Source organism: Pogona vitticeps, chromosome 5, assembly GCF_051106095.1.
Source record: "Pogona vitticeps strain Pit_001003342236 chromosome 5, PviZW2.1, whole genome shotgun sequence".
Classification (NCBI taxonomy): Eukaryota; Metazoa; Chordata; class Lepidosauria; order Squamata; family Agamidae; genus Pogona; species Pogona vitticeps.
In genome coordinates, this window is record NC_135787.1 from 156845254 (window position 1) to 156870746 (window position 25493).

The following is a 25493-nucleotide window of genomic DNA, read 5'->3' on the forward strand; positions in this document are numbered from 1 at the left end:
TTGGAGCAATGGGACATAGGTTCATTTAAGTTAGTGAATGAATGTCTGGTCTGAGTCTGTGCAACATTGGTTTCTGAGCATTATAATGTGTATAAGGACCTCTAGTTCATCATTTTAAATGTTCTAGCAGCAGATACAGGACATGCTTTGGAAGAAGCTGCCATAAGTTATCTACTTTAAAAGTTAAAACAAAGCTCAAACAAGTAAGTATCCTGTGGCATGTTGATAGTCAATAAATAGCAGTTAAAGTTGGTTAAGAGTCATTGGGGGGGGGGATGACAGAGATATAGTGAATGTTAAGATTCATTGATAGGTCAGTGATGGGCATTAAGTATTTTCAGGAATAAATAAATCGATTCAACATCTACATGAAACTGCTGGGAAAGGTTGTTCAGAGTTTTGGAGTTCAGTGCCATCAGTATGCTGATAACGCTCAGCCCGATCTCTGCTTCCCATCTGATTACATGGAAGCTATTCTGTGCCTAGACCTGTGTCTGCTGTCAGTAATGGACTGGATGAGAGCTAAGAAACTGAAATTTAATCCAGACAAGACAGAGGTGCTCCTGGCACAGTCAAATGACAAATCAGGGGGTAGGGATTCAGCCTGTGTTGGAGGAGTACACTCTCCCTGAAAAGTCAGGTTTGCAGCTTGGATGTGCTGCTGAACTCAACCCTGAGCTTGGATGCACAGGTTCAGTGGTGGCCAGGAGTGCATGTGCACAGTCAACGCTAATGGGCCAGATGTGCCTGTTCCTTGAGATATCCGATCTGGCCACAGTGACACATACTTTAGTAACATCCTATTTGGATTACTACACAAGATTGCCTTTGTTTTGAAACTTCAACTAGTTCGAAATGCTTCTGCCAGAATGCTGACTGGGTCTGGTTATAGGGAGTTATAAGAGCCTTATAACATCTTCACTGGTTGCTAGTCTTATTTCTGGTGCAATTCAAAGTGTTGGTTATTGTCCATAATCAGCACCTATACGGCCCTTCTTGGTTTTTTCAGATCTTCCGGGGAGGCCCTTTCCTTGGTTTCACCACCTTCCCAAGCTCGTTTGGTCAGGACATGAGAGAGAGTGTCATCTCAAGGATTGTTCCCAGGCTTTGGAATTTGCTGCCCCAGGAAGCCAGGCTTATTTATTCTTTATTTATTTAAAATATTTTACACTCGTACCCTACCCTTCTCCTTAAAAAGACTCAAGGCCGTTGGCCTCGTTCTTCTGTTATTCTGCAAAGATCTTCCTTTTCGGGTAGGCTTTTGTGCATTCCTTCTCAGGAAGGAATTCCTTTATTTGTTAAACCTAGAGATTTATACATGTTTTAAAAATGTTTTAAAATTACTTTTCATCATGATTCTAATCTTGATGTGTGTTTATTTTTTGAAATATAGTATATAAAGTATATGGTATTTTGAAACTGTTGATTGTTGCATAGTTCTAGCTGTTATGAGCTGCCTTGGGAGCTCCTGTGGGGAGAAAGGTGGCATATAAATAAATGCATAAATACCTAAATAACACATTAACACACTTGAGGTGTGGAAAAGAATAAATAGATAATATAAAACTGACAAAGAAGTAGCAGCACTTGGAAACCAGTGGAATGAACACATCAGTCTCCATAGACCCTCTGTCTCTGACCTCAGGGTAACCATTTTGGCACCAAAAAGCTTCAAAGGTAGATTCCAAAGGGAAAAGAGTACAACAAAAGAGTCAATTCCTTGTCTCTTGGTTTAAATAAACACACGGACATCTTATATGTGTTACTCAAGTGATCCATAAATATATGACAATCAAGGGTATTAACAATCACTACAGTGATAGGGTAGTTTTATATATATAGTGATTGTTAACACCCCCCCTCTCTGTGTGTTTGTGTGTAACTGCCCTATCACTGTAGTGATTGTTAACACCCTTCATTGTCATGTGTTAACCATTGACATGCCAGACCTCTACCTTTTCCATTACATTCTGTCATCCACTACTGTATAAATAGCTGTTTGCTGAGAATATACTCCATGCATCTGAAGACATGGACTGTAGTCCATGAAAGCATAATAAAACTTGTTAGGCTTAAAGCTACCACCACACTGTGCTGTTTCTGCTGCAGCAGATGAACCCTGCTAATTTCTTGAGCAAATTTAAGTTTCTTTTACCATAGATAGGTATCTAGACAAGGGAGATCATAGTTTAATATCAGCTCAGAGAAACCACCAAATAGCTTTGAACTTCAAGTAGTCATGGTAAATGAATTCATGAAAGTCTATAGAGTTTTCATGTTTGTATTTATAATCATCATCATCATCTTAGAAGAGCGGAACAGGAAGGGACCCTATGGATCATCAAGGCCAGCATTTGCCAGGGAGGCGCAGTGGAAGATCAAAGTCCTTACCTCTGGCTCCACAGCCAGATATCTAGACCACTGAGCTCTCTCTTGTCATTGTGGTTTGCTTTGGATTAATTTGCAGTGAGATTATTTCAGAATATATTTTAAATAAACAATATCCAAATTGCTTACATAGTGCCAAGTTTATGTTTTAATGGGACAATTGTCATTGTCTTGGTCCATTTTTGTTCCTTCTGTCCTCACGGTCTACAGTTATATTCCCAAATCATGCACACCACATATGTGTCTGAGCTTCTTGAACCGTGCATGCATAAGGTGGAGTAGCTCACACTAGAACAAATTTGCTAGTCCATAACATTCTACAGAACTTTGTCTTATTTTTATTTACACTACAACCCATTTCCTTTTATAAATGGTGAATTGTAGTCTAGATGTTGTGGCATGCATAGCACATGGCAAGGTAATTATTTCTTCATTCTTACTTGACCCATTGAGTAATTGCTTGCCTTTTAGAAGGGCATCTGTTGACTTTGGGCTTTTCTGTGTAATTTGTAACTATGCTCATGGTACATCCAGTAGACCATGATTAGCTGCATGTTCAAAATAAATGCTTTACTAACCTTGTTTATTATATAGGATCCTGTTGTTTTCAAGTTGCTTGCTCTGTTGGTATTTTTCACAGTAGAATTACTGCACTGGCTGAATGATTATGCGCTTTTTAAAGTTTCTTGCTTAATGAATCAGCTAGTATTCTGGATTCTTTTGAGAGCTCTTGAAAGACAAGAACATATTTGTTTTTGAGAATTTTGTTGAATTATGTATGACTTCAGAATTAATCATAATTTAGAGTGGAGTGTCAAAATGTAGGAACAGGAAGATGGGTTTACTAAGTATCAAAATAAAACTGAAAAATAGTGGTTGAAACGTATCTAGACTTGTGTAAGATCTTTCTTGAAAACATAATTTTTTATGTTGAGTTAATCTTTCTCAGTGTATTTGTTCAAGTGTGCACACTTAAATGGTTGTATCTATTGATAATAAATTTGTATGGGAAGAGACAGAATAATGACACACATAGCAGATGGAGAAACCCAAATTACTGGAAGAATTATTAAAAGCAAAAAACTATCTGTTCTCATAGATACAAGCAATGGATGCAGAGCACATAGCCTGCAAAAAACTACATATTTTTGAACCAACTTTGCTTTGACAGTACAGTACTCAAATAGGGTCTAGCAGTCCATGCCCTTTGCTGGAGATAGTAGATTTACTTCTAAGTATTCTGAAACAGTCAAACACTCTGGAGACAACAGACAGCTGCGGGATGTTTTAGCATCCCACTAAAATAAAAATTAAACAAGGAGTGGAAGAAACCCCAAGGAACTGAAAGCAAGCAGGGAGCCAACACAATTCCCAATTAGGTTGTAGCATATTTCTGAGAAGACATTAGATTGACCACCAGAACTCTTAAAGACACTCATGCTGGTTCATAGTGGAGAACAGCAATGACAAGTCACAAGAACCTGAAATAGTTCCACACCTTTCTTGAAGCTTCATGAAATTTCCTTTCTAGGAGTTTACAAGGAAAAAATGAACATGAGTTTTTTGGGGGATGCTTTAACTTATGCAGAGTTTGAAAAGTTCATTGCTCCTAGCATATAGGAAAGTTAGCTAAACAGGATTAGGTAATACTGGAATCCTTTATTTTAAAGTAACTTTTCATGCATGTGTGTTCATTTCCTTCACTGTATTTATGTGATCATGCTAATATATGTTTAATTGTGTCTGTTCACACATGGTGTATTGGAATGTTTGATATCTGATCATTTGAGAACTATTGTGCTGAGGGAACCTAAGAGGAAGGTTCTTGTAAAATCTAATAATGCTTACAAGAGCTTTTGTTTAATGCAGTGATTCATTAAAAGAAATATTACAAGACATGTTTATAGCAATGGATTTGCTCCCCTCCTCCAAATGTTCATCCATTAGTCTGATGCTGCATTTTTGTAAGAGAAGCAGACTTCTATTACAGTGTATGTTTCTTCGAAATGTGGTGATGGTATCATGTTACAGTATCCATGCTTACTTGCTTATCATCAGTCTGTTGAGTACACAAAATAGAGTTGCAAATGTGTGCTAGATTGCCAGGAATCTGCTATTGTTTTCAAAATATTTTACTCCTCACTAGGTACTCATGCACAAGTGGGCCAGTTTCAGGTTTTTTTCTGGGAACTTGTTTGGAAATGATCCATCACTGGCTAGCATCTGTTTTTCTCTTTGTTACTTATGAGTATGCTCCTGGAAATAATCTCTGTACACATGGACCATACAGTATATGAGTGATGGAGGCTAGGAAAGCACAAATCTTAATGTATTTTATTTTAATTATTAGTTTTATTATAATCTACCTTTTTACAAATCTTCAAAGTGGCTAACAGTCCAATATAATGAAAATGATAATAAAGCAAAATAAAAAAGTTATAAGATACATTGGCATATTGAGCAATATAATATAATGAAAATGACAATAAAGCAAAATAAAAAAGTTATAATGTACCCTGGCATATTGAGCAACATTGATCAATATTCCAAGGTATATAGCAATCTGAAGACAAATTTTGACAGGACAAGCATAAAAATGTGGCAAAATATTCTGTATTTTAGCTTTTCAGGGCAAGGTACTTAGAAAGAATATACCCTAGGGAATATTTAGGCACCGGTAATGTGAGCCTTGGTTAAAAAACATTTTTAGTGGGGAAGTGAATATTTTTGGAGCTGCTGATTTCTGCAGAGTTTGGATCCAGAATAAATGAAGGTTTCTGATGCAAGAAGGGGGAAATGTGGCTGACTGCCTCTCCTTCTTTAGACACCTCATGCTACATGTGGAGGGGCTAAGAATGGGTTTAAGGACTGCATAAGAATCCTATCTGAGGTGTGCTGCTATGTCAGGGCCTTCTTGCACATGTCATCATCTGAAAAGATTAAGTTGGTAATTATACAAGACAGTGCCTTCTCTGTAGCAGTACTCGGCGTGTAGAACTCCAATCCAAGGGAAGTTAGATTGACTCCATTCTCTTTGCAGACAAAAATTCTATCTATCTATCTATCTATCTATCTATCTATCTATCTATCTATCTATCTATCTATCTATCTATCTATCTATCTATCTATCTATCTATCTATCTATCTATCTATCTATCTATCTATCTATCTATCTATCTATCTATCTATCTATCTATCTATCTATCTATTATTCTCTCTCTCTCTCTCTCTTCAAAATGGTTTAGATTTCTCACCTTATTCATCATACTTCTCTTTAGGAGATGTAACCACAGAACTGACTGAACATTTCTTTAAATAAATAACAACACTGTTCCACATGGATGACTATTGTCTTCACTACACTCTGCAGACTGGCAGTAGCTTTTCAGGGTTCCAGATGTCATTATTTCTCAGTTCCACTTGGCAGTGTCAAGGATTGAATGTGGGAATTTGGCAATGCAAAGCCTCTGTGCTACAACTGACCTATGGTTTCTCCCTAGTAGGGTAGTATACTAGTTTCTTGCTTCTGTCACGTATCATCTGTCCATCCTCTTGGGAGATTGAGGACACTAATTCATTAAGTCCCTTAGAGCCTATTTCAACATGACTGATGACAGGGCAGCATCACAGCTGCCAGTACAGGACTGCATTTTTGCTCAGTCTTGCTGTGTTTTAGATCTGGGATTTGGTGAACTAATGTCCTACACATTCCAGATCTTAAATTTCAGTAAGAATGTGCAAAATTGCTGCCCTGTTGCTGCAATGTTGCCTGTCACCAATCATGTTGAAGTAGTTTCAGCTATACTTAGCCTGGACTGAATTGACTGATCTGATCTCCATTTTTTTTGTGGAGCAGAATGACAGGAGAGTCAAACTCTACATTGCATTTAGATTGTGATTAGAAGTTGAGATTTGTTAGTGTTCTAGAGGTATGATTCCTTTGTGACTCTGCCATTTTATTTGCAAACAGACCTGTACTAATGTCCTGATAAAAAACACATTAGTAAACTAATTGGCAAACTGGGAGGCATGAAAAGCCCCTAGTGTGATAACAAGACTTTTCAACACTTAAGGAATTACTTCTTTTAAAGATGAATTATCTGTAACATAGATCAATATCCTATTGGTCATCTCAACTAGAGAGTAGAACTGTTGAATCAGTTGCTGAAATGCAACTCAGCATTTAATGTAAATTCCACTAAGTCAGTGAGTCTATTGCAGTTGGTTGGGACTGGTAATAGGACGCTGGCCATATAGTTGGACCCTTAATTTGCTATTCTGCCAAAATTTCACAAAATAGAATTAAGTGGTCTTGTCCATTAGATTCTGCTCTAATGTATAAAACATTTATAAGAACTATGAAGAGAGAACATGATTGGTTGATTGTGATGTGTAAAAGTGCTCTGAAAACAGATGTTGGCAGTCAGATGAGGACAATCAAGTGGAAGTTTGAAGGCAACATGATTTTTCTAATTTCAGTGTGATAAAATAAGTTTAGATGGGAGTCAGCTTTTATGTAACATTTTGCCTGCATTTTAACTCACAGAGCAATATAATAGGTACTATATGGTGGCTCTAGCCACTGTATTGTTAGTGGTTGACGAGACATTTCCATGTTAACTTCCTCCAAGCAATGAAACAATTGGTAAATCTATGCTTCCCCACTTACACTTTTGGCAACCTTACTACAGGTTTTTTTTTGTTTTTTTTTTACGGTTCTACTTCCCAGGCATGCTACCTCCTGAAAGCTTTAACTGTCTGCTTGAATCTTTTGTTCAAGTGGATAAATGTTAAGTAGTACTTATGGGATGAAAATTGTGGTCTTCTAACCCCTCTTTCATTGGCTAGAACTAATTTTTGGTGTCATACCTCTGATCCTGAAATATGTTTCCTATGGAAAAACTTTGAGCAGCACACTGATACTCTAGATAGCAGATTTCTGAGTAGTACCTTGTATTATGAAGTGGCAAGCTTAAAAAGTGCCTGTTCATGGTTTCCTTAGAGATCTGGCTAGTGTGATCTGTGATTATGAGGAATTTGTCTGCATTGCATAGTGATTTTAATGTGCTGTGCTGCTGTTGACTGTTCAATTTGTTATTTATATGGTAGCTTTGTACAACTCCCTCTTGATTTGTCCAGCAGACAGACATTCTTTTCCCAATGTTAATGTCTCTGTGTTTCCATGTTTCAAAAAATGGGGATTCTCTAAAAAAGAAAAAAAATCTTACGTTTGAAGTGTAAGCTTATAATTGATCCTATAAAATAAAATAATTCAGACTACTCAACAGCCCACCCCTATCAAAATGTGAGCATATTGATGCACTTTTCTGCATATCAGTTAGGTACATTAGTACCTTAACTTCCATGTTAAGTAGATGTAAAAAATAAGCTCCACTCTTTGATACCTTAAAGAGAAAACTGTGCTTTATGGACTAGGCCCATTAATTACAGTGAGACTTTCTTCCCCCAATTATGGATGAATTAGACTGAACTAGGAAAGATTTATCTAACTGAGGATAGGACTGATGCAGATCTGCTGTTTCTAGATATTGACACTATCAAAGCCTGTGCTTCATTTCCTCTCTGCCTGATCTGATCTCCATTATTAGTTACAGGCTATATGGCAAGTAGAATGACATAGCTTTAACATTGACAGTAAAGATACTGAGATTGTTAAAGGATTTTTTTGCACCTTGATTCGGCCATTAGTCCAAATGGAGACTGCAGCCAAGAAATCAGAAGACTTGGGGTGCAATCAGACAATTGTAAGTTCTTTGATTATATATTTTTTCTGTTTTTATCTATGTAAATTGTGTATATTTTAAATTGTTTGCTATTTGTATGTTGTGAGCCACCCAGAGTAGACCATGTCTAGATGGGTGGCATATAAATAAATAAATAAATAAATAAATAAATAAATAAATAAATAAATAAATAAATAAATAAATAAATAAATAAATAAATAAATAAATAAATGAGAAGGGATTGTGTCTGATTGCACAAAATGGGTTGCTATGTTGGGAGTAATTGCCCTTAAGGTGACCCTTCCTTTTTGTTCCAGCTAGCCCCCCCTCCCCCCCAAGTATAAGTATCCCAGCTTCTGGATGAAAAAGGTCCAGCTTGTGCATAGATCAATACATAGCAGGGAAATAGCTTGCACCAGCCCATGTCACAAGTGGTCCAAAATGTGAGCCATTTCCCTGTCAGATTGCATCCTGAGAGTAGAAAGGGCAGCTAAGAAAAAACTGAAAAAAGATCAGGTGGATAGATGTGTCGCTGGAGATCAAGGTGAGGATAAATTACCCCATGGAATTCTCAATTTCTGCGTATGATGTGAAAGATGCACAGTGAAGAAAGCTGACAGAAAAATGTTTTTGATTCATTTGAAAATGTGGTGTTGGAGAAGAATTTTATCATGGATCACTGGGAAGAGACATAAGTGGATTCTAGATCAAGTTAACCCTGGACTTCCTCTGGAAGTAAAAATGAATAACTGAATCTGCCACATAGTGGGCAGAGATGAATTGATTTCATGAATGAAGCCAGACCTTGACTTTGCAAGATCTGCTGGGCTGTTGACAATAGGATTTTTAGTGGTTACTTAATTTGTGGGATCGCTCTAAGTCAAAAGCGACTTAATGGCACATAATAATATGAAAATATTTTACTGGAATGGGTCATCCACACTTTTTGACTGGAATTTTATTGTGCAGCTGTGGAGGTGGAAAGCAAATGGTATAACATTCACTCAATTCCAGATGGGCAGTTAAAAGAGTCACTTCTGCTATTCTCAGAGGCGCATGTGCTTGAGAATCCCAATAGGGACTTGTTAATTGCTATTTGGAAGCAGGTTCATGATGTGCCATTTGACTTCCACCTGTATAAAAGAGCTACAGGATTTCAGCCGCTGTTTCTAATAGATTTTCTCACTTGTGTTGGTTTTTCTGGTGAACTACATGTCAATCTTTATCTTTTATATGAGCAGATTTTGGGGTCACAGTTTCAGTATGCTAATTTACCTGTCAAACACAAATGAGTAACATAAAAGAGTATTAAAAAGTCTCACAAGTGACCTTCTGTTTCTGGCACTAATTTAATATGAGGAATGGTATGTATAGATTTAGGAAAATCCTTGCCTAGTGAGTTCATGGCTCAGGCAGAATGGCAGTCGTTCGGGAAGCAGCATGGTGATACCCGTTTCCTGATGAATGATGAGAAGGACCAAAGAAACCTAGGTACAAATCCTCATTTGGCAAATAAGCTTGCGGAGTGAACCAGTGATCTTGTACCAGTTGCTGTTCTTCGGCCTGCTGTCTCACAGAGAAGGTGAGAAGAGGAAATGATATGAAGGTATGGACCATGTGTGCCTCCTTAAGATCTTTGGAGGGTGAGTGGGATATAAAGGTAATAAACAAAAGAAGCTTTAAAAGGTTTTGTTGTGAAGAAAGCCATGCACTTTAGATGCCATTTGGGTTTCTTGAGTTCTTTTGCCAGGGAAATATCAGCAGCTCACACCCCACTGATTTAGAAACAGAAAAAGCACGTGTAAAACCCAGTACTTGGCAATGAAGCATTATTAGTAATAATAATTATTGTGCTATAATGAGGGTTATGAACTAAAGATGCTTCAGTTACATTCTCAAAGGTTCCTGTCTATGTCAGCCATCTATAACATTTCACATTTGTACTCTTACATTATAGCTGCATGGTAGTGCAGCTATGTTATTGCGCTATATAGCAAATCAACATTCTATAAGACAATTCTAAAATTGGGGGCAGGCCAAACAAAAAAATATTACTTTGAAACTGGAGTTTGGGTGAACACCAAAACTGACACAGATCTAGCAGACAGGCTACTCTTGTTCTGTGCCATATTTGGGAGCATATCGGAAAAGGGTTTTGAGTTAAAAATTAAAAAAAACTATAAACTGTTCCGCCCATGCAGAAACAACAGACCTTAAATATCCTTTAGATTTCAAGTAGCTCATACAAATTGAAAAGACCACTCTTGCTTATCTTGAAAGTGAATGGTTGATCCCACCCATTTTTTTAATTCCGAAAGAATCCAGGCTGCAGGGGCTGAAATACTGATCCTATAGGATACCTTTGTGCTAATTATCATTCACAAAGTGACACCAAGCATGGGAAAATCCCAGAAGCTGACTACTTTTTCATCTTTTAACCGCCTTTTGCCCAAACACAAAACAATTGTCATGACTGTTTTTCAACAATTATGAATAGAGGTGGGAGTATTCGTATTCATATATGAATACGAATACCCCTGCACAGGTGAACATGGCGAGGGTCCAGCTCCCTCTGCTGCCACGGGCTCTGCGCTCCCTTCCAGTTGTCCCGGACTTGTGGTTGACTAGCCATCTTCTTCTGCCTGAAGTGGCTAGTCAATCGTGAACTCTGGAGCGATTGGAAGGGAGCGTGGAGCCAGTTGCAGCAGTGGACAGGTGAGTGGACAGTCCAGTCTTGTTATGTCCACCTGTGTGGTGCTATTTGTATTTGTATACGAATTCAAATACCCCCATCTCTTAATTATGAAATATCGTGAGCACAAGGGGTGTCCTGTAGACCGTCTTGACTGTTGCCATTGATGTTGTCAACATTCAGGCTGTCCTTTGCTATGTAAAGTTTGACATCTTTTTCCTGTTGACAATGTGGGTGTGATATTGTGCAGCAATAATCTGGCTATTTCCTGGTGTTTTGAATTGTGTATACAGTAACACAATATCCACATTCATAAACTGGAGGTTTTTTTTAAAGGAATTGAATGTAACATTGAAAATATGACACATAAGCTCAAGAGCAGACATAAGGGGGTCAACAAGGTCAGTCCTTGAAGCACTTGTGTAGTGGAGATTAAGATGGTTTATAGTACAAGTGAAGATCTCATTGGTATCTTGAAGACTGACACATTTCATTGTGGTAAGTGCTTGAATAGGCAAAAATCAACATCAGTGAATGCAGTAAAGTTAGAAGAGTGTTATATTAGATGAAATTTGGGTGAAGCGACCACCTGAAATATAAATTGGAAAATACAAATATTAGACTTCCTTCTTGATATTCTTTAACAGTCCTTGGTTTGGACAAAAAAGGATCTCCAATGAAAATATGTACGTTGGAAGAATGCAAACTACGTATTTCTAGCACTGATGAGCTTGAAAAATGTGTTCATTATTTAGGCCATTTTCTGTCAGTTAGGCAAATTATTGTCAAAGCAGCCAGTGTGGTATAGTGGATAAAGTGGTGGACTAAAGACACACGAGGACTGGAACTAGTCTGCTAGGACATGGAAACTAACTGGCTGGTGGCACCAGTAAAACCACTCTTTAAATATCGTACATGACTCTAAAGCCTTATCAGGGTTTCTGTAAGTTGGACGGGACATGACAGCATATAAAACATGCAAGGCAAGTTGCCTTCATAGTGAGAAAAACTGGACCAGGAGAGTTCTCTATTTTCAGAGTGAAAATGGAGGTCTCAAAGCCAGATAAATACAGATTTGTCAGTGAGAAAATACCGTAATAAATATTCCTCGGGGAACAAATAAGTACTAGTATACAAGTAGCAAATCTATCGTTGCATCTCTTTTATGCCAGTCACGTCTATGTCTTGACATTAAAAGAAGGGAAACCATATCAAGTTTTATGTAAGTCAGCAAAATAATTATCTCTCTGCCACACTGACACAAGAAGAATGCAACAGAGATTCATGTGGAATGAATAATGATACAGCTTGCCTTTGAACCTGGAAGTTTTTTAGTATATGACCAAGTGTTGCGCCAATGTACTACATATGTTCACCACATGAGCGAGCAGGAAGTATGAGAACACTGAACAATTTATTTCCATGAATTTTGGGAATCAGTGTAGATGTATATGTTTATTGAGTAGTTGCCTCTTGGTACATCTAAACAGGTTGAGTTTAAAAAAGCTTTAATGAGCATGAACTATCTACATGTTCTTCCTGTCAAAGACAGCTGTTTCAATCTAGGAAGAACCCTTCCCCCCCCTTCAAAAGACAGCTTTCATGTGTGTTTTGCCTTGATGGAAGACACCTGGGTACAGAATATAGAGTAAAAAACAATAGCAACAAGGACATTCTGTATCCATTACTGAAGTGGGGGTGTACATAGAGGGGTCTGCTCATTGCTGGTTTTAGTTAATATACACATCCCTGAAATGGGGATGGATGCATTAAGATATGATGGCACCAAGCAACTGTGTGTTGTGAGGAAGGAGAGAATTCAGGGGTCTTATGTAGAACTTGCCAGGTCCAAGTGGGGAATTGTCAAAGTTATCAGGGCCAGCTGGGGAATTGTTTTTGTCAAAGTGATCATCGTTTGACTTGTGTTGTTGGAGTTGATCCAGGAGCAGTTGTGGAACTCCCACAGATTATGTTTAATATTTAATCATATTCAATGATTATGGAGCTAGATACAATTTGACTAAGAGTCAATGCACTTTGACTGAATATTTATATCAGAATGTTAGAATGAACGTTACCTGTGAAATTTTGGCCTGTTATTGGTTGGAACTTTTTTAATTAAGTGGGCTGCCTTGTACTGTACACTTCCTGGCTCACAAGCAAGTTTTGCTGATTTCAGCAAGGTTTCGAGATAACTGGGTTTGAGATTGGACTGCAGCCTAAAGGGCTACTTCTGAGAAGATATGTAGTATTAAAATAGACTTTTGGAGGTATTTGAGGAGTTGCATGTTGGAATTACTTTAGTTTGTCTATAACATTTATTGATCAGTGTTTTACCACATTTTTTTAGTAATTTGACTATCAGTTTATTACATTGCAAGTCACATTAATTATTTCGGAACATTCAGAGACCCTTGTACAATCGCTATGTGTGCTGATGAATTTAATATTTGTATTGGGTTGTTGATTAAGACTTTCCATTGTTTGCTTTTTGATGAAATATTTGTTAATAACTAAGTAGAACCAGGTAAACTATTGTTTAGTTTTTAAAGAAGCAAACAAGTGAAGGAAATATATCTTTCTCTTTCAAACAGATGAAAATGAGTTCACCGGACAATATAGCGCAAGATACAAAGAACAGTATTTGAAGGATGAAGAAGCTATTTAGAAAAATATAACCATTGAAGTTGTTAAATCAATCTTGATGAAGGGACTGGAAGATAAAAATGTTCAAAATGTAATGGAAAGGAAAATAAAAGGACAATTAAAGGAAAATTGTAAGGAGTTATAAATGTGGATATAAAAATGGGGAATAATAATGAAAATTATTGCTGTTAATAATGAAAATTTGGATGTACTAGACTGAGGAAAGTGGCTGGCTGGCTGGAGATACTTTAGAGTGAAGAGTAAGGATCTTGCAATTTGGTGAGCCAAAACAAACAAATAAAATAAATAATTAAGAAAATTAACAGGTTATATCATGTTTTATCTTCACATTTTGAAATGCTGCCTTAATATAGCAATGCAAAGGAACTTTAATGCCATCCTATCTATTAAGTCAAAGTTAACCATAATCAAGTTACTCTTAACAAATAAATATGTGAACACAATAGTGTATCTCTGTAAGTGTGTACATGAATTTCCTGACCTCTAGATGTGATGAGCCCTAGTATGACCCATCCTTTAATGGCATCTCAGAGGTTTATACCTCACATGTAATCCCTAACTTTCTATCAGGAATTTCTATGAAAGCATTAGCTGATATGTATTCTCAAAGGCATTAGCTGATCCATAGAATTTATTGATGGTCTGTAAAGTACTTCATCTGTTTTTCTATTATTATTTCTGCCCATAGAGGAGGGCCTAGGGCAGCTTAAGTTAAGTGGTCTAATGAAAAATAACATTTTTTTGGAGCCTAGTCTTGATTCCTAGATTTCTGAAGCCATTTTAGAAAAAATGAAAAGCACTTCCAAAAATTCTTACATGTTTCCACTGGGTGGTGCTGCAGGAATTCCTACCTTTTAGCTCAGATTTGTCTTTCCCAGAAAGACGCCTCTGAAATATAATAGGAGGAAGTCCTGATTTAGATTTTACAGTGTCAACATATTGAACAGTTGGGGTAGGGAGAGGCATAAGGATGTTCTGGCTGGAAATGATGCGGTTGCTAGGTATGGAAAACACCACATTTTGTATCAGTTGTGAAATAGTTTCATAAGCTCAATAGAAATGTATTTTAAAACTCCAGTGCTCAACATCCTAATCATTTCAGAAGACTGAATACTATACAGGTCTTTTTATAGTAAATTAATGACCTATTTGTACGAACCACCGATATGAAGTTTTCTTTTGTCTTTGCTCCGTGCTCTTGTTACACTCATTTCTTTCTTCTGTAATAGTTTCCATCTCTTACTCTTTCCTTTCGGTTCTGCTTATATTATTGTCAGTCATTATAATCTTCAAAGTATTAAATGTTTTTCTCTGTTTCTATTTCTTATAAGTTTTCTATCTTCGTCCTGTAAGAAAAGGGAGACATTCTTCTGTCCACCTACCAAAGTTTTTTTTTTGTTTTCAAGCCGCTTTTACTCAATTCACCTCCCCTTCCCCCCCATCTGGGTGGGGATGTACACATACCAGGTTTCCAGTTTCTGCTGTGCCTATGGAGAGTGCTTGAGCTCATATTAGTTAAATCAACAGGAGACAGGACAGTCCCATGGAGCTGTGAGGACGCAGTTGCAGGTGTGGCATGTCACACATCTCACAGTGGACTGAAGCCCAGTGGTGGTCTCCTGCCTACAGTTTGAAAAAGATTGCTGTACTAAGGATATCTAATTAAGAAGACAAACTGAATTATTGCAGTAGTACATTTATGTTTACACATTTCCTTGCAAGCCCAGCTTTTTAAGATCAGTTAAATCAGCAGCTTTATCTCCCTTGCCAAATACTTGACCACATATCTAAAGAAAGAAGTTGATACATTTTCCCTCTTTTTTTGGCAGAAATTCATTGACCACATCCTATTTATCACCCCTGAAACATCTCTATTGAAAAATGTACTTAATATTTTTAGGTATGGGTGATAAACTTATATTGCTCCCTTAAAAACAGTATCTGCATAGATATTTAGATAATAGTTGTTGCTCTGTTGACTGACTCATGATTTTGATGTTGTTGCATAAGCCGCAACAAAAATATGGCCTTAGAAACTATCAAGTTCCACCTACCCTATTTCCCCGAAAATAAGACCTACGTAACCTGAAAATAAGCCCTAGAATGATTTTTCAGGATGCTCGTAATATAAGCCCTAGCCAAAAAAATAAGCCCCAGTTAAGTGAAACCTCGCCCTCCACCATTGTGCAGCAACCAGGAGATGACATGACTATTTAAATAAATGTAGATTGTTGTACATGAAAAAAATAAAACATCCCCTGAAAATAAGCCCTAATGTGTTTTTTGGAGCAAAAATTAATATAAGACCCTGTTTTATTTTCAGGGAAACACGGTATATACTGTAATTTTTGTAAATTGGAGATGAAATGGGGTAAATATAAGGAAAGAATACATTGGCTTTGAGTGTGAAAATAGGATAGGATAGAACAGCTAGAAATAACGTATTGTTCTCTGGTTATTTTTAAAATGTATCCATCAGGATAAGATCTGCATGTATTCTATGTGTTCTAGTTTTTTTTTCTCCTAACCTCATGAAAATTCGAGTACTGTATATCAAGGACTAACAGTAGAATTGGGCTTGTGATTAGAGTAAGAGTTAGAGTCTGAATGAAATACATTTCTTCCTTGGATTGCACAGGTCTGAGCAACCTCATTTTTGTCATACATGGATTTCTTTTAATGAATAACTGAATAGTCAATAACTACATATTTAATAAATACTGTTTCCCCTGACCACCCAAAACCCCGTGAGTTCAACACTGCAGGTGACAAAATAGTCTACCTGCCCCCAAAACACAACATCACTAATTCAGCCTCTAGATCAGGGGGGTCATAAGAACTTTTAAGGCTCATTACACACATGGAAAAGATTGTCAACGCTATGGAAGAGAACTGTTCTCTCTCTCTCTCTCTCTCTCTCTTTCTTTCTTTCTTTCTTTCTTTCTTTCTTTCTTTCTTTCTTTCTTTCTTTCTTTCTTTCTTTCTTTCTTTCTTTCTTTCTTTCTTTCTTTCTTTCTTTCTTTCTGTGTGTGTGTGTGTTACTCAACTGATTTTGCTTTGTAGTTGCGTTTTTGTGGGCATAAAAATTATACATGGATTTTAAATTACTCAGGGGTCCAATGGCCATAAGCCCAGCGTTGTTGAAGGGAAAAGTACATCTTCCATTTCCGTAACCCACTGGCAGTTTCAGTATCCCCACTGAATTGGGCCAACTTACTCTTAACCACATTGTGTCACTTCTATTTCTTGGTGCCATTGTTTGCCAGAAAACCATGGCAGGGGGCTGGTTTTGTGTATTACTCTGGCTGTGACAAACATATAGCTCAGAGGGAAGATGTAATAGATTTGGTGGGATTTTTTTTTCTCATACATTTTGTTGTAAAAAAAGCTTTGTATGTGACAAGTGGTTGAAATATTTCAGGAGCATTGTTTATAAATCTTAAGTTGTTAGTGCTGTAGATAATGAACTTTATAGATCCAGTTCTTTTGAGTTCTTGAAAAACAACTTTACTCCGGGGTTAAAAGTATCATCATGGTGCTGGAGGATTAAAATTAATAATCAGAAACTGATGTATGTTTAACAAACAAGCTGGTGATGTCTTGGAAGACTAACAGAATCATTGGGCTGCATTTGTGGACTAGTGCTAACTTTGTTAGAAATATGAAGTGCTGTCCTGAGTTAGCAGACACATGTCCACTCTAATTATGAGCTCTATTCACTACTACAAAGGCCTTATATCCATTCATATCCTTTCCATTGATGATCACTGATGAGGAAGCAGGAAATCTGGTGTTACATCCACTGATACACATTTTTTTTCCTGTGGTAGCTATATGCTACGGTGAGGATTGTGCCATTGGCCACATGCCACGGACTATACTGATGGGGAATTCTGGGAGTTTTGATCCATAAAGTCACTATTTTTTCCTGGAAAGAATCCTCCTCTTCCTCATTTTTATCCTTACAGCAAGCACACAGGATGGGCTAGTTTATATTTTATTGTTTATTTATTTAAAATATTTCTATCCTGCCTTTCTCCCTGAAAGGACCCAAGGTGTCTTACATCATTTAAACAGTATTGAAAAGCTAAAACCAGTAAATATACCAGTACGCCTTCTCCCACCAAGATCTACCTGAGTCACCCATTTTAGCCAGGAAAGACGGCTGAGGGGCCTAACGCCAAAAGAGGCCCGGAAAGAAAGAACAAGAAACCGGGCCTTCTCAGCAATGGCCCCTTGACTATGGAACACTTTGCCGCTGGAAATCACCCTGGCACGCTCGCTGGGTGTTTTTAAGAGTCATTTAAAGACTTGGTTGTTTAGGCAGGCCTTCCCTCTAGTCAACACCTGATTCTATTTTCTCTTTAGTTCTCTTTTTCCTCTATCTTGAACTTTTAAATTTATTGATTTAATCATGTGATTGTTTTTATCATATATGTTGATAGTTATAATGATGATTTTATATGATTATATTTATGATGTTTTATAACTGTAAGCCGCCCCGAGTAGACTCTGTCTAGAGGGGCGGGGTAGAAGTCAGATAGATAGACAGATAGATAGATAGACAGATAGACAGATAGATAGATAGATAGATAGATAGATAGATAGATAGATAGATAGATAGATAGATAGATAGATAGATAGATAGATAGATAGATAGATAGATAGATAGATAGATAGATAGATAGATAGATAGATAGATAGATAGATAGATAGATGTGATCCAAATTTTCTCTGTCTCCTGCATTATGCATAGTATCCCCAAGGTTTAAAAATGATAAAATGACCTATTTTTAAATTCCAGAAACGATTACCTATTTCCATGCAACAAAAATGGAATTTAGTAGGAGCTGAAGTGGCATTTTAGGAGTTAAGAGAAACTTATGCTATTTAGCAAAATAAAACCAGAGCCGAGATTACAAACATGGACAGATGTAGAAGACCAGGTTTCCTCTGGTCGCTTTTCCTATTTCCTGCTTGCAGCCTGCAGAAATAGAGGAAGCCAAGTGCTAACGAGAATGAGAAGCTAACAATGCCCGACGTCATTCAGTTCAGGAAAAAAGCATTGCTAGACAAAGTTTAGATCCAGAAGCGATAAACGAATGTTCACACAGTAATATCTGAGAGCTCTTTTTAGGCCATCTGAAATGGAGAGCGGTGTGGGAAGAGAAAAATTGTGCAAAATGAACATTTTCCTTTGAGAAGCATGTCTGTGCGCGCACACACACACACACACAGTGCATTCAGTGAATGGAATAGACATGGTAGCTTTCTCAGATATGTATAGCATAAATACTCAGTTGCTTTATTGTGCCTAATCTTCCGTTTTCAGAAAATCTGGGATGAATGCAAAATATATTTTGCCTGCCATTGTGTATTTGCTTTGGAAAGCCCAGAGCCCTTCATACAGAGAGATGACTAAGCATGCACAAAGTGTCTTTCCCTCATACAGTTGAGATGGAGAAGGGCCTGTCCTGCCACACAGGAGGTCTAGGATGTCTTCTCAGAAAAAGAACTCCACCACCACCAAGTCCAGCCAAGCATCTCCTGCGAGTATAACGGATCCGACTTTTCGTGACCCAATGGACCAGAGCACGCCAGGCCCTCCTGTCTTCCACTGCCTCCCCGAGTTTGTTCAAATATGTTACACTTTCATTAAGAGCCTCAGGAAGGTCCTGGAAGAAAGCTTCAGGAGATGGTGCGCCTTTGCTTCAATGGATGTCTCCTATAGAGCAGAACATGACACAGTGCTCTTGCAAGCTTCCTTTTCTGCAGTCTTCAAAGAAGCTCATCTCTATATCTTGCATTTTATGCAGCTTTTTGAAGTACAGTAAATGTGTGGTTTTGACATGTCCTTACTTGAAGTCTTTGAGATCTGAACTTATTAGCTACCCTGCGCACGTTTCAGGGTTGAAGAATAAGACAGAGCTACATAGAACAGAGTGATGCTGGCAGAATTTACTGTGAAAAAGCACTGAGCTATTTTTGTTTACCAGCAGCTCAGGATGACTACAGAAGCTGCTGTAGAGCTGCTTGGAGAGGTTACATTTATGCTGTACAGGTAGTGGTGAATCATCTCATGTTGTTGAAGCAAACTTGTAGCTTCAAAGTTGAAGAGGAAGAAAGTGTTTTCACTTTATGATATAGTATGGTTCTTCAATCTAAAAATACAGTATTTAGGTTCCAGAAGTACAAAACCTTGGTTGGAGATGAAAAAGCAATATGAGTTATGAATAGGAGCTTCAACATGTTGTTTCACTGTGTGATACTCTTGGTTCAGTGTTCCAGCCAGTACAATCTATCTTCCATAACTGAATGAAAAGCTTTTGTGGACTGCCTTTGCTGCATGCTTGAACGAGTGTGCCGTGTTGCTTTCTGTCTCCAATTTTGCCTTCATATGAAAGTAGCTCCACCCATTTTATGCATGACCAGTATCCAGACCTACTTTTAACGTGGCTGTTGAGTAGAGAGGGATGTTCTGTGGAGGGTTGAAATGAAAGATTATGATAGAAACCCGAATAAAGCAAAGTTGATTGACCTTCTTGTGTTGGCTGTCATGACTAGCTAAAAATGTCAGCTGAGGCAAAATTGCATCATCCACTAGTTATGGGGATGGAACCCTCAGTGCAAAGTCTCTTTCTGCGTAGAAGAAACTCTTCTATGAAGTGAAGCAGTTGGTATCCATGAGATGAGAGGGTGCAGAAACCTAGACAGCATAGTGCCAATAGTCAATCCATGCTTTGTTGATGACATCTGAAGGCAATCTATATAATTTATAGAGCCGTGTATAGAAACATTTTGGACACATCCAAGTTATATTTTGATGGTGTTGTTTCTGACTTGAGACATGATAACATTTAGATACAACAATAAACCAATTCAAGCAGCCCCTCTCTTCTCCTTTCCCATGGCTAACATGAGCCCAGGAGCGTCTCTTTCAGTTTTTAGTTAACTGCAGTTTAGGTCTATTTATGAAACGTGAGCTGTGATTAGTCTTCACTATGATTTATTGAAACAAGTTTCATAGATCAGAGTTTAAGCTGCCTTGTTGCAATAAATCATAGTTAACACTAACTGCAGTTTATTAAGCCTCAGATGTAGTACTAAACTGAAAGTAGCAAAAGAATAGAAGTGAAAGCTTCCCGTCTCTTCATGACTGAACCAAAGGAGAAGGAACAAATCAGTCTTTCTGCCTGTTCATGCAATGTTAAACTGTAGTCTTTTGTTCTAACCCAAATGCAGACAATGTGTTCCCTGTACTAAAGGACATTTATAGAAAAGTTTATGCTACCTTAAAAAAGAATTCTCAATATATTTGCAAGCAAGAGTTCTTCTAGACACCATTAAGAACCAAATTGTCTAGGAAATTCCGTGAAAAGTCCATATGAAATAATTTTGTCAACATGTATTCTTTTCCTTGTTCTACTGTGAAAATGAAACATTATATCTGTAGATTTATATGAATGAATAAAGAACAGGTAAGATGTTGGATTCTGGATAAACAAATGAAATAATTGAGGGTGGATAGGATAGGAGTCTTGTTCTGGACATTTCTGGTCATTTGAAATTGTGTGTGTGCCAGTTTATTCTGTGAGAAGAAAATGCATCATGCCAAATGGTTTCTCTCATCATACAAATGTTCATGTGTTCAATGTGTTCTAGCAGCCGGTTAAACCTTCTACTGTAGATTAGAAAAAAAGGAGATTAAATACATATATATTAGTCCTTACATATTGTGTTGTTTAACCTTTACCATAAGGTGGACATTCAAAAATACTTAAAATCTATATTTCTACTGCATTTATGATTGCTTTCCATCTATGATTGCTTAATGTATGTTTAAATTAACATGGGAATATAATGCCATAAGAAAGTTAACCAAAGTCATATGGGCAATATGCATGATAAAATGCTGAGGGTTTTTTAAAATGGCAAATTATTTTTCTTTGGAAAGGTCCATCAGCAAAATGTTAACTCAGTGTAGAATTTATCTGGAAACATTTAAGATATGCATAAAACATTATTTAACGGCCACCCTTCCTTTGCAAGTGCCAGAATATACATATAGTTGAGCCTAAGTATACATTTTACACAAACTGGTGTGGGCTTCCTCATGAGTCTGGAATGGCTCCTATGAATCTGTGCCTTGCCTTGCCCAATACTATTAATGTGTTGCACATATGGGAATCATAGGATATCTCTGTATATTTGCTTTTGGGGTTAGAAAAATTAAATTGAAATTTCTCTCTTTTAAAGGAAATGGAAATTATCTATGCAGTGAAATTGTTGTGTCTAGTACCCCATAAACAGTGTTTGCTGAGAAATCTATTTCTGTCAGGGGAACTAAGAGATTGCTTTAAAAGCAGAACCTTTTTAGTGTTTTCCTCAGGATATTATTTTGGCATTTTGCTCCTCCTCTCCCTGATGGCCTTCTCTTGTGTGTCCTCCAGACCTGTTCACAGTGCTGGTTTTTGGGTAGCAAACGGCTATAGAAGGAAGAAAATAAATCTCTGTTATAACTAGTGTTTGGCTGTTAACGCAGTGTTGGGTTTGGGTCTGTGTGCTTTTGTGTGGGGTTGAAATGGTGAAGTGTTTCACTTTTGCTGCAGTATTTAAGGGACTGCTACACTGTTACTCGTGGTAGTTGTTGAGATATTGTTTCTAGGGAGAGGTATGGTAAACACATTATATCCATGCCATGGGTGGCTAGTATACTGTAGTATACAAAAAAGAGGTTTTGAGAAGATTGCTTCTATTCCTGTATTGCTACTCACGGCACAGGGTGGCTGTGGTTAATTATTGTGGAATTCTTGTATATTCCCCAAAGGTTGCCTTCTACAGAATAATTCCTATGTATCCACATGAGATTTCTGGGGAAAAAATCAGATTAATAAACCTGAATTTGTATGTGTATGGTTCAAATAATCCAGTGATGGATTTGACAGAATTATTTGATTGTGCATTGACATCAGGCATGTTTTTCTGGATTAAAAATCCCAAATAAACTGAGAATTCTGTTTAGAAGTCTGCACTACGGCATTGTGGAACTACAAATAAAATTGCATAGAGTGACTTGTGTGGAGTTCCATCTTGGATTTTATACAATGAATGTAAGAATCCAAAGGTTACCAGGGAATTCTTTCTCCACAGAATTAGAAGCTGTCTGCCATCTAGCGTTCAATATATACAATGATGAGACAGACTAGCATTTAGATTTCGTAGCAAAACCATTTTACTTCAGAATATTATTATGACTTTTTGCTTTATGCTCTTTACTAAGAGACAAGCAATTTAAGAAAAATTTAAATTATTATTTCCCTCGCATTGTACACAAACTGTTTTCTTTAACAACGGATATTAATATTTTAGAACAAAGGAAACAATTTTTTTGTGTTTCAGTAATTTTGCCCCTCCTTTCTATCCAGAAGATTGCTTTCTATCCTGAAGATTATTATGTCTTCATAATAAACTACTACAAAGAATTAAATACAAAATCATAAGACACAAATGAAAACCAGTCTTCATCACTTACTTTGTGGCAAAAAGTGAGGGGCAAATAAATATGCACCTTCCTAGGAAAGCTATTTTACATGCTAACATTTTCTCAGTCTGCACTCATTCTTAAGAGCAACTATAAAAGTCCTTTAACGTTACCAGAGGCTATGTATACATCACGCTATGGAAAGTTCTATGGCATCTGAGCTTCTCCTGATTTTCAATATAGAATTGATTCCACTGACTGCAACTGCTCATTGTCTAGTTGCAAAGAGAGACATATGTAGAATTTGATTGAAATTGCATAGCAAACTAGAGCGTGGAGATATTTTGTTTCATTTTTAACATGTAGTCTGGCCTTGCTAGTGGGGAATTTTTGGGAGTTGTAGTCCAAAACAGTAATTTTGCTAAACTCTGTTTGAATTGAAGGTGGAGACAGAAGTGGAAATATTACCCTGTTAGCAGTGACTAAATAAGTCTATTTCATGTACCTGGGATATTTGATTTCTCTGTTATCCCCATTCTGTGTAGTTTTAAGCCAGTAGTATTTTATAAAGAATCCATTTTACAGTATATGATGAGTGACAGGATTTTGAGGGTTATTAGAAGTATAAACTCTTCGAATGCTTGAACTATCTGATTAAGAGAAAGTGAGAACTCTTACTTATACTATGAGAGTTTCTTTACTTTAAAAAAAACATGTTGAGTGTTTTGGTTGAAACTAACTGGAGTCCATGTTCCCCATATTTCTTCCCTCTTGTCTTCTCCCCCCCCCCTTGCCCCATGTAGGAATGGAGAGTGCAATCACATTGTGGCAGTTCCTGTTGCAGTTACTTCTTGACCAGAAGCATGAGCACCTTATTTGTTGGACATCCAATGATGGTGAATTTAAGCTGCTTAAGGCAGAAGAAGTGGCTAAGCTGTGGGGTCTCAGAAAAAACAAAACTAATATGAATTATGACAAACTGAGCAGAGCTCTGAGATACTACTATGATAAGGTGTGTATTTGAAATTTAATAATATTTCAGTAATATCTTATGTGTAATGTACACTAGAACCTGAGGTAATTGTTCAGATTCTCTGACACTCAGTTCCCTGTCAGGTGGAAGGTTTGCACAAATTGTAATTCCTCCCTTTTCTTAGTTGATTTATCTATTTTGAATGTGTATTTTCAAATATTAGGCCTACATCCAGTATTGTAATAGTGAATATCCAATGTGAGTTTTAGAGGAAATTGTGCTTGATTCCCTCGCAGTTCTGTGGATGGGAGCTGTTTTATCAGCAGAATTATCTAACTGAATACTAACTTTTCCCAACTTCATTAATTTGATCCAGAATAATATAGAAACTGTTAATTTATGTCTATGGACTGCAACTCCCAGAATTTTCCAGGCTGACTGGAGAAATCTGAGAATTGTTGTCCAATAATACAAATCTGCACACCTCTAGAGCAGTGTTTCCCAACCTTGGGTTCTCAGATGTTATTGAACTACAACTCCCAGAAGCCTTCACCTCTAGTTGTGCTGGCCAGGATTCCTGAGAGTTGCCCTCCAGTAATATCTGGGGACCCAAGGTTGATAATCACTGGTCTAGATAAAATCTGTACCAAATAGATGAATTATATAAACTGCGCTTTGCAACATTTGACAGAACTTTTTCAACATCAAATCCCAAGAGTGTCGTTCTAGCTTCTTTTGATCCACAGAGAAGCATTTGGGATGCTTCCATGTCTGTGGAACATCCCCACAGCAGTTGACTTCAGTAGCAGTTGACTTCAGTATTTTGTACTTTTTCCAATGGTTCTTCTTTTTTCAGATTGGTCACCCTTTTTCAGAAATGCGGTATAATATGTGCAGTTGTAGATGCCTTAGAACTGCTCTTCATTTTTATTTTCAAGGGTGAGGCTTTTACATGGACAGTGAGTCTTTAGAAAGCAAATGAATCACATTCATTATAAGTCTTGTGGTGGGTACCGTTTTATGAGACTATTAATTTTGTAAACCAGTCTTATAGTTATAACTTGTGAAAAAAATAAAAGGGCAGGTGCAGCACAATACACCTTATTATCATATAAAGATATTTTGTTTTGTTTTTAATTTAAGATCTTTTCCAGACACATTAATTCTGTTGCCAAAACAGTGGGGAAAGGTTTTTTTTAAAAAAGGTTTTATATATTTATGTGAATCCCTCGATTTTTACAAGGAGCTCAAAGTCTCCACCTTTTTATTTATTTCGGAACAACCGATGTGAGGCAGGTTAGGCTGATAGATAATGATTGGCCCAATGTAATCCAGCAAACTTCGTGGCTGGGTGAGGAGTTAAAACTTGGTTCACCTTGCCATTAATCCAACCCACGATCCATTTTGCTACATAGGTTCTTGTATGATACAAAACTAACATTATTATAGTGTTATAGTGCTGTAACTGTCTGTCATTTGCTAGAGAGATTGCATGTATAAAACTGTAAAAGTATTTTATGGGTAATTAAATGATTGGTTTAAAGAAGA

At 37.2% G+C, this 25493-nt stretch overlaps 1 protein-coding gene across 2 annotated transcripts in view; it reads left to right on the top strand.

The window, feature by feature from the left end:
• Positions 1–25493, top strand: part of ELK3 (ETS transcription factor ELK3) — a 52851-nt gene that overhangs the window by 6586 nt on the left and 20772 nt on the right. Inside the window, exons 1-3 of one of the 2 annotated variants that reach the window (XM_073000256.2) lie at positions 8407–9738; positions 13419–13601; positions 23776–23984. In XM_073000256.2, coding sequence (XP_072856357.1) covers positions 23778–23984 — 207 coding nt within the window. In that variant the 5' untranslated portion in view covers positions 8407–9738; positions 13419–13601; positions 23776–23777. Of the gene's footprint in view, positions 1–8406; positions 9739–13418; positions 13602–23775; positions 23985–25493 lie in introns of those variants that run through there. The other variant, XM_020815512.3, reaches the window with a different exon arrangement.